Source organism: Sarcophilus harrisii, chromosome 2 (assembly GCF_902635505.1).
Source record: "Sarcophilus harrisii chromosome 2, mSarHar1.11, whole genome shotgun sequence".
Taxonomy (NCBI): domain Eukaryota; kingdom Metazoa; phylum Chordata; class Mammalia; order Dasyuromorphia; family Dasyuridae; genus Sarcophilus; species Sarcophilus harrisii.
In genome coordinates, this window is record NC_045427.1 from 368,673,523 (window position 1) to 368,693,692 (window position 20,170).

The 20,170-nt window shown below is 34.8% G+C and overlaps 1 protein-coding gene across 3 annotated transcripts in view; it reads left to right on the forward strand.

Annotated features, from left to right (window-relative positions):
- SYNE3 (spectrin repeat containing nuclear envelope family member 3) overlaps positions 1–19,557 on the forward strand; it is a 165,349-nt gene extending 145,792 nt beyond the window's left edge. For all 3 annotated transcript variants that reach the window (XM_031953304.1, XM_031953303.1, XM_012550575.2), the window contains one exon: positions 17,625–19,557. In XM_031953304.1, coding sequence (XP_031809164.1) covers positions 17,625–17,822 — 198 coding nt within the window. In that variant the 3' untranslated portion in view covers positions 17,823–19,557. The remainder of the gene's footprint in view (positions 1–17,624) is intronic.
- Positions 19,558–20,170: the final 613 nt, after the last annotated feature.

Consider the following 20,170-nt stretch of genomic DNA (forward strand, 5'->3'; position numbering starts at 1 on the left):
CCTAGCTACATGGACTTCTGAATCAAACAATATGGATTAGATTCAAATTTTGTCTTCTTCACTTATTAACTGTTAAGACTTTTGGCAAATACCTAAACCTTAACCTCTTTGAGCCTCAGATTCCTTATGGTTGAAATCATGGTAATCTCAGTTCCTGTCACCAGCCCTCACAGGATTGTTGGTAGCTCAAATGAAATAAAATATTTTTAAGAACTTTGTAACTATAATGCTTGATAGAGACAGCAACTACTTTTACTTCTAAAGTTTGTGGTTTCTAGGAATTCAGGGCTGATTCAATCTCAGAAAAACTGTCAGCATAATTGTATCAATAACCAAACTAACAAAAATCATATGATTATCTCAATAGATGCAGAAAAAGCATTTGACAAAATTCCTATTAAAAACACTAAGGAACATAGGAAAAAATGGAGTTTTCCTTAAGATGATAAGTAGCATTTATCTAAAACTATCAGCAAGCATTTTAGTAATGGGGATAAACTGGAAGCATTCCCAATAAGATCATAGATGGAACAAGATTGCCCATTATTTACTATTATTTGATATTGTATTAAAATGTTAGCTTTAGCAATAAGAGATAATGAAGTTTTTGATTTTATTTTTCTGGATTCTCCTTCCATTGGCCCATTTGTTGATAGTCTTTATGACTGTTCAAAGAAAGCTTGGAATCACAGGATCAAAAAGCTAGAATAAAAAGAGATCTCAGAGATCACTGAGTCTAGCCCTCTGAATTTGTAGTTGGAGAAACTAAGGCATAGGGAGATTAAATAACAGGTATTAATTCTAGTTGCTTTGCTGAAAAAAAAAAATCACCTGCTGATCATCTTCCACTCCACTGCTTTGGCCTACCAGTAGATCCCAATTCCATACTGGAATGTTTACAGAAATTAATACGTTTTTTAAGCTGGATGCTTTTCCCTTCCTTTCTCTATTCTATTGGAGGTAATCCTGAATCCCTTGGACCCTTGAACTCACTGCTGTTTTCCCAGCAGTCAATTAGTGGGAAATTATCTGTCCTGACATTACTTTGTGAAGTTCTTATGGCCTTTCCCACCTTGAATGTCACTTTGCCTTTTTATCAGCTACAAAATTGACTCATCCTTTATGTGTTGTCTCAACTTATTGGAATGACGAACTTCTTGATAGCACATATTGTCTTGATTTTCTATTTGTATTGCCAGTGGTTGGCATATAGTAATCATTTAATAAAAGCCATTAAAATATTAAGATACCTAGAGAAGAGGTGATGAGAGCCCAAACTAATATGGTGAATGTGTTAGTGGAAAGAAGGGTGATGAACCAGTGATGAACACCCACTCTCTCCAGAATATCATATTCAATTTTTCCTTTTATTTATTTGAAAAAACACAGCAGTCTTATGCTATTCTGACTAGTTCTTCTTGGAATTTGAAAGCTTTTTCCCTTACTGCTTACCATATAAAGTCTTAGTACAATTTTAAGAAATTAAAATTTAATTAACTTTAAATTATTAAAACTTAAAACTGAAGTACAACTTTTGGGATATCCTGTATTTTTCCTTTATAGTTCTACAATTTGTTGTTCTGCAAATATACTACAATGCTTCTTGGTCATTTAACTGAGGGCTTTTTTCTGCCAGTGTTCTTAAGTTCTTTTACTCTATATTTTACCATCTGCTTTAAATATTTCCAGGCAATTTTTTATGCATGGCTTATTGGAAAATGGTATTTAGGATTTAAGCCAGTCCCACCAACATGTGAGCTATGGGTAGAGAAGGGCAGCAATGGAAATGTACAAAATGATAGACCAGTGATTTTGTCTTCAGGGGTTTTTTCCATATACATTACTTCATGGCAGATCTTTTTAACTCTGTTCTCATTATGGCTAAGTTTTCTGCATTTGAGGCTTTCTACTTATATAATTAGGTATAGAAGTGCAAGGGGGATCTAAGATGTCCTTAAAACAAAAGTTTGTATATATGTCACATCTTAGATATGTAAACTTTTTGTCTTTGTTACAATTCCTTGGACAAACTCATTCAATATTTCATTCATCCATTGACTTTTTTGCATAATTCTGAATTGAGTTTTGGTACTGCACACAGTAGAAATGCAAATGAAACTAGATCCCAGTAATGTTTTTTGCTATAGTCATTTAATGGTTATGTGGTAATGTACTCAGAATAATTAGATAATACTTCCCAAATCTGTTGCAAATAGAGAGCACTAGATTTTTATTTCATGTATGAATCAATAGTAATCTAAAGTAAAGGCACTTAGTTTGAGGATAGAAATATTGAAAGAGACTTGAACACACTTAGATTTCTTGACTAACTTGATTGGCTCCAAGGGCATAGGATGTTTCTTGACTAACTTGATTGGCTCCAAGGGCAAAGGATGCATGTGCTCATCCAGAATATTTTGCCTTTGCTCTATAATCCAAGGGTCTTAAAATCACAGTATGCCAAAACTAGAAAGGAATTTAGGATCCTTGACTATATAGTGTTAGGACGCAATGATCTTTAAGGTCTCACAGAGAATAAGAGAGCTCATGGTAATGCTAAAATTGGAGTCGGGAAGACCTCGGTTTAAATCACATTTTTGAAAATTAAACTAGCCTTGTAATTCTAGATAAGTCATATACTTTCTTTTAGACTCAGGTTCTCCATCTGTATGGAAAGGGAGTTTAAATAAATGATTTATAAATCTATAATTATTCTAAAAACTTAACCCAGAGCATATAATTATTAAGAGCTGGAACCTAAGTATATTTTTCCATAGACAGTAATTCTCATCATTCTCACCATCCTCTCCATGTCTATCAAAAATCATCCTCTACCTCCTCTGTCTCATGATTTCTACTAGCACCATAATTATGCAGTGGAAAGGCTACTAAAAGGACCTAGCTAGATTCAAATCCCAGCTCTGTTATTATTTGCATGACTAGACAAATCTCATCCCTCCTCTGAGCTTCAGTTTCTTCATCTGTAAAGAAGGGTTGGAGAAGCTCACTTATAACATATTTCTTAATTTTGAGCATTGATTCTTATACCTCAGATTTCTCTGTTCCTTAAGCATAAGTTCTTGGCAATAGGTCTCTTACTATAATTCAGATTTGCCAAGCTTGTGGACCAGAGGTGAGGCTGGTGAAGGGAAAGGGAAAAGTTAAAAAAATAGAGGAAGAAATAATCAAGGTAAGAGGAATCCTAATATCCTAGGGAGAAAGCCTTTTGTGCTCTCATAAACCAAGAGAATATATTAATTAGTATCACTGGTTTTTCAGTTTAATATACTTGATATTCATTAAGTAAGCTAGACTCTGTGTCTAGCTTTATACTAAATGCTGGGGTAAGAGATTGGGGGATGAGAATATAAGAAAATGATTTGTGTCTAGTATAGTCAGTCCCATGTACTTAAAAGGCATTTAATAAATACTTAACTAAATTCAACAAATATTAAGTCTTCACTGTGCAAAACTAAATGCTACAGTAAATACAAAAATAAATGTTATAATCCTAATCTTCAAGGAACTTACATCCTAATATAGGGGACTACATAGAGACAGAGATTAATATAATACAAATTAAAATATCATAAATCCATAATAGGAATATAATATATTATGAGATCAGATGAAGAAGAAATCACTTCCATCTGAGAAAACATGGAGGACATAACCTGAGATAATAAAGGCTATAACCTCATTCATAGATTTGTAATAATAACCTCCTAATAGCTCTTAGAGCCTGCAATCTATCCCCTCCCAATACACTCTATCATTCATACCACTAGCAGATTTGTCTTCTTTATGAGTAGACGTAGTCTTCTCTTTGCTTAAAATTTGCTCAAAAATGCTCACAGCCTGCCAAGTAAAATTTAAAAAAAAATTTGCCCCACCTTTAAGCCCTTCCACAATCTTGCATCAGCCTATCTTTACAACCTTTGCTTATACTTTTCCTTTTCATATACTCTGGATTCCAGTTAAGATGAACCACTGTTATCTCCTCAACATGGTCTGTACTTTCACAAATTGGTCATATATTTTATTATGTTGGGGATGTCCTCCCTTCTCTTTCACTAAACTTCTATTTTTCTTTTTTATTTTTAGTTTATTTTCTTTTTAATTTATAGAAAGCAAGCATTTCTATAACATAGTATGATTAAAAAAAAAAGATGATTGCACATAAAACTACAAGTCTGCCATGCACAACTTGCTATTCCTTTCAAATATATAACAAAATTATTATGTAAATTTCTTTTCTTTCCTTTCCTTCTCCCTCCATTCTACCCTACAAATGCCATGCATTAGACACAAATACACAGCTACACACACATACACACACACACACACACACATACACATATGTAAAATTATTCTGCACATACTTCTATTTGTCAACTCTTTGAATACAGATATACCCTTTATAATTAAATTGGGTATTGGTAAAAAACAAAATAACTTCAAAGTTGTTCTTAAAGCAATTTTATTCTACTGTATACAATGTTCTCTTGATTCTCCTCATTTCATTTTTCCTTATTTTGTGCATCTTTCCATGTTTTTTCTAAAATCATTAAGCTCATTATTTCTTATAGAATAGTACTATTTCATCACAATCTTATACTATAATTTGTTCAGCCATCCCCCTATTGATGGACTTCCCTGCAGTTTTCAGTTCTTTCTACCACTATAAGACCTGCTATAAACACTCTAGAATGGATAGGTTCTTTTCCTTTTTCCCTACTCACTGTTGGATCTAGATTAAGTAGGGGTCAAAAGATATTGGTAGTTTTAACTCCAGATTGCTCTCCAAAATGGTTAGATCAATTCACAATTCCACCAGCAATGAATTAGTGTCCCATTTTTTCCATATCTTCTCCAATATTTGTCACTTTCTCCTTCTATTACTTTAGCTAATCTGGTGGGTGTAAAATAATTTCTCAATGTTTAAATCTACATTTCTCTAATCAGTAATTATTTAGAGTGTTTTTTCATATGACTATAAGTTGTTTTGATTTCTTTGTTGGAAATCTATCTATTCCTGTCCTTTGATCATTTATTACTTGGAGACCTATCTTTTTTTTTCTTGGTTTGGTAAATCTCATTTAAATTTCCAATATTAAAGTATTTGTGCATTTGCTTACTTGATTATTGAAAAGTTATCAATAATATAAGAATGATTTTGTTGCTTTTACCAAAAAAAAAGAGTAAGAGTGCTAGTCATATAGTGAGAAAGCTACTACTTCATATATGTGAATTCTAATAAAACAAGGATTTGATGATTAACATTTAACTGAAAACATATAACATAATAAACACTGAACAATTTTTAAAAATTAGATCCTGGATTTGAGATTGAAAGTTACCTTAATCCAGGATTGTTAAAGCCAGTTTATAAGTTTGTGAATAATATTAAAAATTTAAATATAACTTGTGAAAATAGTTTAGTGATGACAAATTAAAGGGATTATTTAATTAGATTGTTCATTCTGGACAGAGGGAGCAAAAAAAATTTTTAAAGGACAATCCCAAACTCTCTGCAAATCATACCATTTGAGATCCCTTATCTAGCTTAACCTTTTTTAAAAAATTAAGGATATTCATGATTATAATCTGGATCCTACCTAAGCAAGTGTACATTCTAAATCAGATTGCTTTGGTGAGACTCAAACACCTTCCATCATCTAGTATTAGCAGGATCTAATTTTTAGATAAGTAGCTAATACACAAGCTCTAAGGTATTAAAATTACAAGCTTTAGTTTAAAATTTTTAACGTATCAGCCAATATTGTCAATAATAAATTTTGAGATGACACCAAGCTAGGCAAGATAGCTTACATGCGATCTAAATTGAAATCTCAATCTAAAAAGATCCTTAGAGTCTAGCATACTGGAATGAATCGTCTAAGATTGTATTTAATAGAGATACACATAAAGTCATACATCAGGACACAAAGAATTTACATTGGAAATATAAAATGGGGGAGGTGATTACAAAACAAGTATTCTGAAAAAGAGTTTGGAGCTTTAGTGGACACAAATTCAAAAGAGTAAACAATGTGATTTGAGATGATAGCTAAAAATGCTAATCAGATATTGGGTTGAATTAAGAGAGGTGTAGCTTCAAAGAATAAAGAAGTATAGTCCTTTTGTACTCTTCCCCAGTCCAACTACCTCTGGAATATCATGTTTAATTCTGAGCACCACAATTTTGGAATGATGTTAGTAAATTGGAGAGCTTCAAATGTCAGACAACCAGGACAGAGAAGGGACCTGAATACATTGAGCTTGAGGATAAGTTGAAATAACGGGGATCCTAGGATCATAGATTTAGAGCTGGAAATGCCTTACAGAGATCATGGATCTCAACAAGTTCATTTACAGATAAAAAAAAAATAGTAATAGCAAACATTTATGTAGTGCTTAATATGTTCTAAGCACTGTGCTACTAAGTGCTTTGCAATTATTATCCTTACAACAATCCTGGGAGATAGATACTATTAATTGCCCTCATTTTACAAATGAGGAAACTGAGGCAAACAGAGGCTAAGAGATTTGCATGGAGTCACACAGCTATTAAGTATCTGAGGTTGGATTTGAGCTCAGCACTCTACTGCACCACCTGCTGCTTAAACAAACTGAGGATTAGAGAAGTTGAGGTTAAGTGACTTGAAAGGATGGATAGAGCCCCCGTCCTGGAATTGGAAAGAAGTGAAGTCAATCCTATTTGCCTCAGTTTCCCCATCTGTAAAATGGGGATAATAGTGGGAAAACCCTACCTCACAGCGTTGTTAAAAGGATCAAATGTGGTAATAACTGTAAAATGCTTAGCACAGTTCTAGGTACATAGTATATAAATATAGCTGCTATTATTATTATTATTATTATATTACCATATAAAATTCCCTTCCTGATATTTTCCTTATTCAGAAATGAGGAAAACCTTTTTTCTGCCTCTCCTTTTGTTTTTTATTTTTAAAACTCATTTTAAATCGTATTATTAGTTATAACTACCTCTGCCTGATTTGTAAGAAAAAAGATAAATTCAGTGTGAACTGATTTGGGGTCTTTTTCTAATTAAGCAAATATAATTTCTTCCAACGTCTCATTTTGACTCTCATTTCCATCCACTTTAGAACAGCTGGCTTTAATAGTGCAGGCAACCTTCTTTTTTTCCATAGTACGTAGTGATTTTGGCATGGAAAAGGTGACAGGTTGCATTCACACACCCCTTGTGAGCTCATGTGAGTAACCTAACCCCATCATTCCCTTGGTCTGCTCAAGTCCTGAGACATGGCACAATCTTCATCTCAGCCAAATCCTGGTTCTCAACCAGTTTAGAGGATCATGGGATTTAGAGCTGCTGTGGACTTTAAGGACTGCCTAGGACAATTTTAAACAAGAAGAGGATGAAGTCCAAAAAGGAAAATAAATTTACTAAAATTGCACAATTTTTATTAACCAACTTTTCTCTCAATTCTTTTCAACTCAACAAACACTTATTTGCTTCCTTTGTATAGAGCACCCTGGTTGCCTTAAGGAAGAAGGTAAAGAAGAGATATACATACATGCATACATACATAAATACATACAGGGTGTAGGTAGAGCAAATTCTCTGTCCTTATGAAGACTGGAAGTAGAGATAAATGCACAAAGGGGTTCAGGATGTATGTGACCATAGCTTCATAGGTGGGAGATATATGACACATAAGCTGGAAAAGTGGAATTTTAATTGATTGTGACAGGCCTTCCATACTAGTCAAGGAATTAGGACTTGGTAGCATAGATAATCTTTGCTAGATTCTGAATAAAGATGTAATGTGACCAGATCTTTACATGAGGAAGATTAGTCTAGGATTGTCACAAAGAACCTCCTGAAAGAGAAAGATAGACTTAAAGTCCGTGGTAGCTCTAAAGAGGAAGGTAAAAAGACCCAGGAGGGTGATTTTGGAATAGTCCAGGGAAGTAGTAATGAGGGCCTAAATTAGGTTGATAATAGTGATAACAAACATCATGAGGAGATGGGAGCAAAAACTATTAGGGAGGCATCTAGAAGCATTAATTAGCAGAGCCAGCACAATAATCTTGACTTCAGTCCCTCAAAGATCTGTGATTTAATTGGTGTATAGAATCATAAAATGACAGAATCAATGATTTGGGAAGGACCTTAGGGGCTATATACAAATGGTCAGCAAAAAATTTCTATGGAACACAAGATGAGGAGGAAAACGCTAGCTTCCACAGGAACCTGTTCCAATTTTTTTATAACTTTAGTTTCTGAAATTTTGGTTTTGTTTTTCTTACATCAAATACCTATTAGTCACTGTAATTTCTAAACATTAACCCATTATTCCTGGTTCTGATTATTGGGGGAAATGATAAATTCATTCCAACTTTTACATGACAGTAATTCTAATATTGAAGATAGCTATTCTGTTCCCTCTAAGGCAGCAAGATTGCACAATGTGGATAGTGAAGTAAAACTGGAGGTAGGAAGACCTGAGAACAAGTTGGTCCTGAGACACTTACTGGCTATGTTATTCTCAACAAGTCTCTTAACCTCCAACTCAGTTTCCTTGTCTGTAAAATGGGGATGACAATACCATCTACCTCCCAGAGATATGAGTGTAAAGTAAGATGATATCTGTAAAGGGCTTTATAACTTTTGAAATACTTCATAAATACAAGTTATTATTGTCTTCACTTCTCTTGTATGAACTTCCTCAGTATTTTTTCCAACCAGACTTTAGATGGAATATTCTCAGTTTTTCCCACCAAAGTCATTATATTTTAGACACTTTAGTTTTTCTATGCCTTTTTAAAACTGTGGAACCCAAAACTGATCACAGCGTTCTAGAAGTAGCCTAACCATTGGAGGCAGCTATGGGATGCAATGTATAGACCATTGAAGTTTGACTGAAGTCAAAAAGACTTGAGTTCAAATCTATCTGCAGATACCTATTAGCTATGTAGCCCTAGGCATGTCACTTAATCTTTATCAATTTCCTCACCACAAAATAGGGATAATAGTAATAGAGCCTACCTCCCAGGGTTATTGTGAAGGATCAATGAAATCACTTTTATAAAGCATTTAGCATAGTGCCTGACATATAGTAGTCTCTTAATAAATGTTTGCTCTCTCTCCTCCTCTCCAATCATTGTATTTTAGACCCATTCTACCTTGTTTCTATATTTTCAAAACTATGGTACCCAGAATTGAACATAGTACTCTAAGCCTAATCAAAAAAGAGTGCAGTGAGATTAAAATCTCCTTCAACCTTGATAATATACCTTCTTCATTGCAGCCAACATTATCATTAGCTATTTTGGCTGCCAATTCACAGTGTTAGAAAATGGAAATGACCTGTGAGGATTTCTATAACAAATATTCATTGTCATCAAGAAAAATAGAACCAGCAAATGTGTATTGTGATATCACAGTCCCAACTGTATTATATGTGAAGTAGAAGCTGCTCTAAAGAAAACAAAGATGGGAAAAGAAACTATATTAAACCAGGGGCACACAGAACAAGTCGATGAAAAAGTGAAACAATTTAGAGACTGCTGAGGGAATAATTCACAAGTTACTGAAAGGAGGAAAGGAGTCCAAACATTTAGAAAAAATCATGGTCTTTAATTACACTAAAGAAAATAACCCATAAAATAGAGATAACTGCTTACCCAACTAGCTTCTTTTCCATGTCCACAAAAGCTATGTGAGAATAATCAACATGTATCAGAGACATCCCTTTTAAAAGTGTGAAAAGGCAATAGGAGAGCTTTGGCCAATGATATTTTATTAGAGACCACTAATTTATAGTCACACAAGTGTTTGAAAAGGGATAAGAATACAAAGTACCAGTCTGCTTATCCTTTGTAGACCCTAAAGAAACATCTGATCTTGTAGAGCAAAAGATGCAAAGTAGTCCATTGATACATACATACATTTGGGGGGGAAATAATTAGTTCACTTTCAGACATGTGGAGTTTGAGATGCTTGTAAGCTATCTAGTTTCAGATATGTAAAAGGCTTAATTAATGATTCAAAACTGGAACCAAGTAGATAGAGTATGACTGGATACAGAGATCTGAAATCATCTACATATGATAACATGGAAACGAGATCACTAAGGGAAATAATATGGAAAGAAGAGAAGAGATCCTCTTGGCAGAGCTTTGGGGGAAAGCCATGCATAGTAGATCCAATAATATAAAAGAAACATTAAAGGAGAATGAAAAGAAGTCAGAAAGGCAAGAGAACTAGGAAGAAGCAGTTTCATGAAAACCTAGAGAGGGGAAGAGGAAAGAAAATATCTAGAGTGGGGGATTGCAATAGAAAACAATTATCAGGATCCAGACTCGTTGAAAAATGTAAATATAGCAAGCTTCCAAAGAGAGGGATTGCTGGATAATGCTACTAGAGAGAGAGAGAGTCTAGAACTTACAATGTGGAGCAAATCTTCACATTGACCACTTAAGTGGGAGGTAGAGATATGATAATATGTATAGCCAGTACTAGAAAGGGAAGTGATCTCATCAGGAAGGAGCCAGATTTTAATGAATGCCAAGAGATGGAAGAAGAAAGGAAGAGGTTTCAAATGAAAAAAAAAAAAAGTTTGTTAATTATATAGCAGGTATTCCAGAGGACACAATCAAAGAAGTAGGCAAATCTGGAATGGGAAATTGGAGAAATATGATTGAGGGGAATAGGAATTAAGAAATAAGAACTTGGGGAAGCTGAATAGTGTTTATATATTAACAACTAAAAGTTCAATCTCATGAAATGGGGAGAATAGAATGGGGGGATTAGATTATGCTAACAATTGAGCAATGAGTACAGGTACAATGATTGGAGGTTCATTGAGGAAGATTTGGATGAATAGGTCACGAGACTTGAGAGATAACTTTTGGACATCTCTTGTGCCCCATTAGCATCTACTCTGTATGGAAAAATTTACATGAACATCCTGGAACATTAAGTGGAACTCTTCTTCCCCCACCTCCCACATACTCATGGATGATTTATGGGAGAAAATGAACATGAGTTATACAGCTCACACTTTTAGCACAATTTTTTAAAAATAAGAGTCGTAGTCCAATATAAATTTAATGTTTAGTTTCCTTTCTTACTCTGAGGGAAAAACTCAGCTGTGAATAACTAAAGTGGCTTTGGCCACTCAGTGATGAGTGAGTCTATCACTTCACACAACTTGTGAACTACAAATACATTTTCACTGGAGAGTTGTCGTCAAGGAAGAACTCTTCACTTAAACAAACAGATCATTAGCTTTGGGAATGGAAATATAAACAGAAACATGATGTATCTACTAATTTTTCTTTCCTTTTGGAGACCATTAACTGTAGGTTTTAAATTGCAATATGTCTGCCCCCTTTCCTCCCATTGGGAGAAAGCAGAAATATTGGAATCAGGCAAAATCAGGGCTCTGATCAGAAAGAGCAAATGAAGAGATTCTGACAACCTAAGAGAATGGCAAGACTGAAATAAACCAAGAGTGGATGCACTACAGATATTTGTCAGAGACACAAGCAATATCCAGGCAGCTGCTGGGATGCCATTTATTTGGTTCTTTCAGGAAATATTTTCTTATGTGACAGTAATAATACAGCTGCTAAAATAGACTTTTTCCTCCTGAATTTGTGGTCAAAATAAGGTCAGCTGACAGCCTAGTGTTCATTAGGTGTATTAGAACCATGTATTACTCACCCAATCAATCCCAGGGGTTCCTCCATTGAGTGCTAAGCCATTTTTCCTCAGCAACAACTCAGAGACTCATATGATCATAACATCCAAAAGCTGGCAGGGTCCTTAGATAATGTAGTCCAGATCATGTAATCCAGCCTTCTATTCAGTGCACATAGAAGGGAATCCCCCATGTAAAATCTTTGACAGATGACCATCCACCTGTTGTGTTAATATCTCTAGTGACAGGGAAACCCCTACTTACCAAAGCAGTGTGTTCTCCTGTTGGATAGCTATGACTATTATAAAGCACCACAATCTGACTCCCCATAAATCCCATTCCCTGAGCTGCTGTTATACTCCTGGCTCTTCCTTCTGGAGCCAAACAGAGACCAACTAACCTTCCATATGGCAATTCTTCAAATAATTGAAGACCCTAATTATGCCTTCTCTTCTCTAGGTTAAACCTCCCCTTAGTTCTTCTAACCAATATTTATTTGATTTATTTTGCAAATCTTTTCCCGTCCTAGCTGTCTTCATCTAGCTGCACTTTAATTTACCTCTGTCTTATTACAACTTGATACCATGTATAGTAAAAAGAGTCCTGGGCTCTAGAGATCTTAGTTGGAAGAAGTTCTCTGCCACAAATGCACTGTGATCTTGGTTGTATAACTCATTTGGTTGTGTATATTTCATGTATATACAGCTAAATGATCATTTGGTCTCTTGCTAGACGTGTGCTTTAGCCAGTTGACTGGCTAATTGCCAGAGCTAATTGTATATTATAATATTATATGAGCATTTACAGCTTAGAAATTGGCAAATACCACAAATTAGTCCTGGATTTAATTGTTTTGTTGATAATCTAGACTTAGAAAGTAATGGTGAAAATGTTAATAATGCAGATTAAATTCAAAAGTATAGTATGCATAATTTTTTTCAAAGAGCCAGTTGTTAAGCATTTACCAGCATAACATTGCTTAAGCCCTTCTGTTTTTGAAATTCTGTGATTTCATTAAGTCTAAGCAGGGAATGGAAGTAGATGGAAGAGAAGAATACTTTAATAGATTTTTTTAATAGCAAAATAATTACTTGGAACCCAATTACAAAGTAAATCCATGATGTCAAACTCGGAAATAGCGATGAATCCCTGTGGGCCACATGTTAACTTAGAAAATCATAAATTAATATTACCTATGCCATATTAGATTTTTTTTTTGTTAATTATTTCCCAGTTACATTTTTTTTTTCCTGAGGCAGTTGGGGTTAACTGATTTACCCAAGATTACCCAGCTAGGAAGTGATAAGTATCTGAGGTCCTCCTGACTTCAGGGCTGGTGCTCTATCCACTGAGCCAATTAGCTGCATCCCCAGTTACACTTTCATAGGGTTTTTCTCACTTAGTTATGTTGGCCCTCTCCTAATTCTCTGCTGTAAATGATAGAAAGAATAAAACAATTGAAACATTTTCAATTTTAATTCTCAGCACAACTTAAGTCTATGATAGACACCCAAGAGATTATGATATAATCACACATTAATCTTCTCTAATCCTTCAAATTTTAAAGAGAGGCAAACAGTCTCCTCCTAGATGCAATCACCCAGTGGGAAAACCTTTGAGTTTTAATACCTTGCATGATGGCTGCTTCTCCCAATTTGTTCTCAGTAATTGTTCAGCAAGTCTGCCCAGCCTCCTATATACAAATATTTGTTCTGACAGGCTCTGGTGTCATCAGAATTCCGCCAGAACTCTTGAGTTCAGATTTGTTCCATGTAATCTATCTTTTTTCTTCTTGCTCCAACTGAAGCCTGGCTTTTCCTCTCTAGTCTTTTCCCCTCGGTTTCCTTTTCCCATTTTCCTTTTCCCAAAATTTAAACATTTTTATTGATGTTTTTTAACTGATACCTTTATTTAAAATAATAATAACTTCACACATCTCCACAAATGATATGACCTAATGGCAATAACATATATTTGTCACATAAAATCCTCTATCTTTCAAATTTTAATATTTTCACTGGCTATCAATGTAGTTCTAGAAATGTCCCCTATATTTATGACAAGAAAAGGCAATTGAAAGTAGAAAAATGAGAGAAAAGAAAAACAAAATTAATGTTTTTTTGCAATTGATGTGGTTTTTTTAGGAACCCTAGATTCACCTAAAAGTGTATTGAAAAATTAATAACTTTATTAAAATAGCAAGGTATAACTATTAGTCTCTTCCTATATTGCCAACAAAAACTAGCAAAAAGAGACAGAAAGAGAAATTCCACGCTATATGTATAAAACATTTGGAAATCTACATAATAAGATAAATGTGTTTAGTGATTATATGAATAGAACTAAAAAATATTCTGTACAGAAATAGTCAAAGATAAATAATTGGAGAAATGATAATTGCTTATGGTTGGATGGTGCCAGTATAATAAATAAGACAATATTCCCTGCTTTACTTATTAGGTGCCATACCAGTTAAACTGCCAAAAGGTTGTTTTTACAACTGGAAAAAAATGAAACAATTCATCTTGGAGAAAAAAAAAAAAAGATGAAGAATCTCAAAAGCAATAGTGAGGGAAAGTAGAAAGGAGGGGATAAGGTGAGGAACTACCAGTACCATATATAAAACTATATTACAGAGTAATAATTTTAAAACTATTTTAGTATTAGTTTAAAAATAGGAAAGAGAATCAAGAGGACATATTGGGAACATGCACAATAGCACAGTGTTATTAAAAAAAAAAAAACAGTGATCACAACTCTTGGAATAAAGGCTTACTATCTGACAAAACTTTCTGTAATAAACTGAAAAATAGTCCATAGCAAATTAGGTTTATAGTACCATTTCATACTTTATGCCAAAATAAGCTCCAAATGGATACGTGTTTTAGAATTTTTGAGAGTCACATCATAAACAAATAGATAAACATGAGAGGAGGGACCTTTCATAACCATGACTACCAGTACAGCCTTTTTTAAAAATTGAATGTCCATCATTTATTATTGATGATTAACAATGATGATTAAGCTTAGGTTTGCAGGATATGTCGCCTGCATCTTTACTTGTCACCATGAATTTAAATTTTTCTACTCTGCCAGTTATTTCTGCTGTGCACAATTTCTGCCAGTTATTTCTGCTTTCACAATTTTTAGTTTTCTTTGAAATTACTTGAGCATGTCTTGCTGTGATTTTCATTCTTTCTTGAGAATCCATAAAATCTTCTACCTTATGAGGTATATAGTCATTTTCCTTTGTCATGCACTATTTCTTCAGAGGCATATGGACTAATTTAAGAGATCTAAAAACATTTCCTTCTGTTATTCTTTTTTTTTTTTTATTTAATAGCCTTTAATTTACAGGATATATACATGGGTAACTTTACAGCATTAACAATTGCCAAACCTCTTGTTCCAATTTTTCACCTCTTACCCCCCCCACCCCCTCCCCTAAATGGCAGGATGACCAGTAGATGTTAAATATATTAAAATATAACTTAGATACACAATAAGTATACATGACCAAAACATTATTTTGCTGTACAAAAAGAATCAGACTCTGAATTATTGTACAATTAGCTTGTGAAGGAAATCAAAGATGCAGGTGTGCATAAATATAGGGACTGGGAATTCAATGTAATGGTTTTTAGTCATCTCCCAGAGTTCTTTTTCTGGGTATAGCTAGTTCAGTTCATTACTGCTCCATTAGAAATGATTTGGTTGATCTCGTTGCTGAGTGGCCTGATCCATCAGGACTGGTCATCATCTAGTATTGTTGTTGAAGTATATAATGATCTCCTGGTCCTGCTCATTTCACTTAGCATCAGTTCGTGTAAGTCTCTCCTCCTTCTGTTATTCTTATCTTCCCTGTTAGTTTATCTCCTTTTGCCCAAATACTTTAACTGAGTTTTCTTTCAGTCTTTCCCCTCTTTATTCCTTGCTTACTTTCTGAGTCTTTTCTCTTTGATGGCAATTTCCAGAGGTATTACACGTCAGTGTCATTTTATCCTCCTTCGTTGGTTGAAAATTCACTTTTTTTTACAAGCCTCAGTGTCTGTTCCAATTGACTTATGGGGGAACATAACTAGGCTCAAGTGGATGCCAGTTCCTTTTCTTGAGGTCTGGTAGAGTCATATATATCCTGGCATCATGCTGCTGTTCCTTGTGTTCCCCATTCTCTGGCTGAGCACTGTTAGAACAGCATGTTGCCATGCTGTCCTCTTAGACAGAATGTGATTTCCACTTTCCATATTGCAAGATGGGTATGGAGGCAAACCTGAGCTCTGTGTCAGACCCGTGGGTCAAGTTGTGACACCCTGTCAGAGCTTGGGGGCTTATGAAGGAGGGGGTATTGAAAGAGCCCATTAGAGATTCGGTGTTAGCATTCTCTGCTCTTAGTTATGTCATTAAAATCCTTGGTGTCTTAGACCCTGGATATACATAAAATTCCTCCATCTCTTATTTAAAATTCTTATTTTGGAGAGGCCCAAACATTCAGAAGATAAGAGAAAATGTCTAGTTGTACATCTTATTGATCTTACCCTGCAAAGTTATACTTTTAGGACTAATACTCCTGATCCACATTGTTATGTTCTCTATCAACAATCAGCCAGAAGCCTCAGTTAACTCTTAGAAAAGGCATTTATTTACTCCTATTGTGTGCAAAGAATAATTGGTACAAAACATTTCACCCCAGACTTGAGAGGTACACTCTCTTACAAATATATAGTCTTTATGGGAAGAATAGATTCATGCTTGGATTATAATTATAATAAAACTCACATGTAGAATTACTATAATGGAAATCCTTTTCTCATGAAGTTCTCCTTAGCTCTCTTATCAAAGGGTAGCGTCTATGGAGGACACTTTTCTCTGCCTCAAAAGGGCAGGAAGTTTACCCAAATGACTGTGGACCTATGTCTATTTGTCCTTACTGGCTTTCTCCACCCCCTTTGCAGATTTGTGTCCTATCACAGGCCATTGCCACTCTAGTGAATGCCAAAAATATTTGCCACTATTCATCCCTGACCACCAAGTGGACCTTTAATGAAAACTCTGGATCATCCAAACTTATCAGGAGGGTCTCCTGACCATTTTTGTCTTGTAATACTCATTCACCTAAGATTAGGAAAGGATAAACATAAAGAGACAAGGGTGGTAATGTGTTCAGGTGAAAGACTTCCCTTTTCACCCATCAGATGTAGCTGCTAGGTTTTTTGATTTTGCTCAATTGTTTTTGTGCTGGTTATTGGAAAGAACACTTGGGGTTTTGTGGGAAATATATATCCAGAAATAACAGCAAGGTAAAAACAAAAGAAAATATCACAAAAGAAAGGAAAATTGAGGCATGAAGTCATTTAAGTGATTTGCTTAATGTCCCATAATAAGGGTAATATCAATATATCAATTCAGTTTAACAAGGACAGTTTTATTTTTGTCTGTGTCCCCAGTCCCTATCAAAATGCCTGATATGTGATATATATTTAGTGAATGTTGGTTTAGTACTGCTATGTGCAAGACTTTTTTCCCCCAATAATGAGAGTATACCTCACAAATTAGGGTTCTTGAAGAGTTTACAGTCTTCTAGAGTAGGGAGACATACACCCATGATGATTGTAAAGGAAGAATGTAACATAACTGGAGATGAGTTAGGGAGATGCTGGCAAAGAAGAGCCCAATTTAATCAAAATGTAGAGTCCTTGAATGATAGTAGTGTGAGATAAAGTTGAAAAGGTGAGTTAGAGATAGCTTTTATAGGGCCTTGAATGACAGGGTCAGGAATTCATTGGGAAGAGGATAAAGAAGTCTTGGAAGTTTTCTGCTTGAGGAGCTGCTACTGGATCTTAAAAGCTTCCTTAACTATTTTTTTTTCCATTCTAGTCTCAACCTCCCTTCCCAGTCACTGAGCCACTTTTCCCTGCTTCTGTTTTGCAGAGTCGTCCAGAAGGGATATGTGCCTTCCTCCATCGAGTGTGCTGTGTAGCCCTACCCCTTCAGCTCTTGCTGCTGTCCCTGCTTTTGTTTCTGTTGCTACTGCCCCTAGGACAAGAGAGATGGAGTTGCACCTTTTCCAACAACTTTGCCCGTTCCTTCAAGCTGATGCTCCGCCATGAGGGGCCCCCACCAACTTAGTGAGCACCCCAAACCAGGAGACATCAGGCTTGTGGCTCCAACGCCAGGCTTTTTCTCAAGGACATGGCACTAACTGGAATTGTGGTCAGAACCCATCAGCAAAACCTTAATCTGTATTAGCCCAGCATCAATGTAACTAAAGTTAAGTTAATTTTTATACAATATTATATGACTATATTTATAACATATATGTTTGTATGTGTTGATAGTGAACAAGATAGGTTATATACATGTGATAGATACTCTACATGTATATATAATACATAATTGCTGTATGTTAATGGAAAAAAATTTTAACCAGCTTCTCAGATACCATTCTACAGTGTTGTTTTGTTTTGTTTTTTGTTAGCCATGAAGAACAAATAGAGTAACATCTCATTTATCTGGAAATCAATTCTCTACTATCTGAACTCAAAAGTCGGAAGGAAACTAAAAAGAAAAGTTTCCGAACAGCTTAAATAGATATGTGCACTAAATTCATACGTTTTATGTATTAGCTCCTCTAGCCCTCATTTGGAGCTTACTTATTCTTACTTTTTACAAAATTCTAACTAGTCATTAAAACACTCTAAAATGTGGATTAGTATTTCTGTTAACATACTTATTATCTGGTTTCTCAGACCATGCCAGATTAGAAGCAGAAAGTTACTATCATCCTCTTCAATGGTATTTTATGTTTTACAAAATGCTTTCTTTCCTATAGTCCTCCGACACAGGTAGTTTAAACATTATAGGATTATACTCTAGAGCTAGAAGGGACCATAAAGGTCATTTCTTCCAGCCCTTTCATTTTTACTGATATAGTAACTGGGCCATAGAAATAGAGTGTTTTTTCCAGGGTGAAACAGGTTACAAGTCTGGGCTTAAACTCAGGTATTCTGGCACTAAGTCCATTGCTCTTTTCAAGGGGAGAAAGGCTTAAGTATGCTTTTAGAAAGCTCAGAGCCTGTGACCATTTCAGGTAAGCACTAAGATTCCTGAGTATTTTCAGAACTGTTGAAATTTTCTTAGAAAACCCAGGCTATTTTTTTTTAAACAATTTATGTTAATTCTCTGGTTCCTGAGCCTAAGAGGCAGGTTGGGGGAATGAGTAGAAAGCTGACCAAGTTGGGAAGAATTGAATTCAAACCTTGTCTCTTCATAATCCTGAGAAAATTACTTAACTTTTTAGTATCCTAGGCAGCTTTTGATGACACTTAAATTGCAAAGCCAATATAATTCTTCATTGGAAAGAAATTTTCACATGAGTTCTCTCTATCAGGGAATCAAAGTTCTAATTTTTTTAAATCTCTATTGAAGGTGTCAAGGAGATATAATGCATTTTAGGAATGTAAGTTTTCAACTAAAAATGGTTAAGGTAATCATAGTTAAGATGCTTAAAAGAAGAAACCAGTTATCCAGAAAATTCACTGAAGTAGGATTGTTCCTTCCCCAATCACTGCAAAGGATAGCCCATAAAAGTAAGTGCTGAAAGGGACCAGATAAACCAGATATTACTATATTTACCTAATGGCCAATTTTGTATTGTACTAGATAAATAAGGCATTATGTATTTACCTTATAGCTAATTTTGTATTGTTTACAAATTCAAGTGAAAGGAATGAATAAGAGCAAAGTTTGGAACCTGTGTCAAAAGTGCAGTATAAAAATAAGGCAATATACCCCCAAAATGGGGTGACCCTATTGTGGAGCTTCCATTGCTCTTCATGCCTGTTTTCCCAGTTTGGCACACCCATCAAAAAGAAGAAAAAAGAAAATGTACAGATGTTGGACCTGATTTTCTGCATCTTACAGATAAGGTACCATTTTAGAGGAAGTGCTGTCTTATTGTCCTTGATCAACAAATTGGTATTTTCCCTCCCCACATCTTATCCTTCTTAGAAGTTTGTGCTTTAAATCTGAGTATTTGCCCTTAGCTAGTAGGAAATTTCTCTTTAAAAGAAAGTCACCTCCAAAGTGTACTAAGTGCCTACTCTTTAAAAAAAGCTTTATCAGTCTTTGCAGTGGAGAATTGAAATAGATCATTTTGAATATTCTCTTCATCTCCGGAATCATGATCCTTTGATATACCACAAAAAATTAGTGCTCCTGACCTAAATGTTTTTATTAAGTTTTGGCATCAGAATAATACTGAAAAGTATCTTTGTATCATAAAATGTTTGATTTGGAAAGGATCCAAGAGGAAATTTTGTCTAGTTTCAACATAAAATAAAGAAACTGAAAATTAGAGAGACAGAGAGAAAATGATGTGCCCAAGGCCCAGATCTCTTGATTCTTTGTTGAGTAACTCTCCTAGGTCATAGAGCTGCTTGTTACACTTACAGTTCATTTTTTACCCTACCATGAGA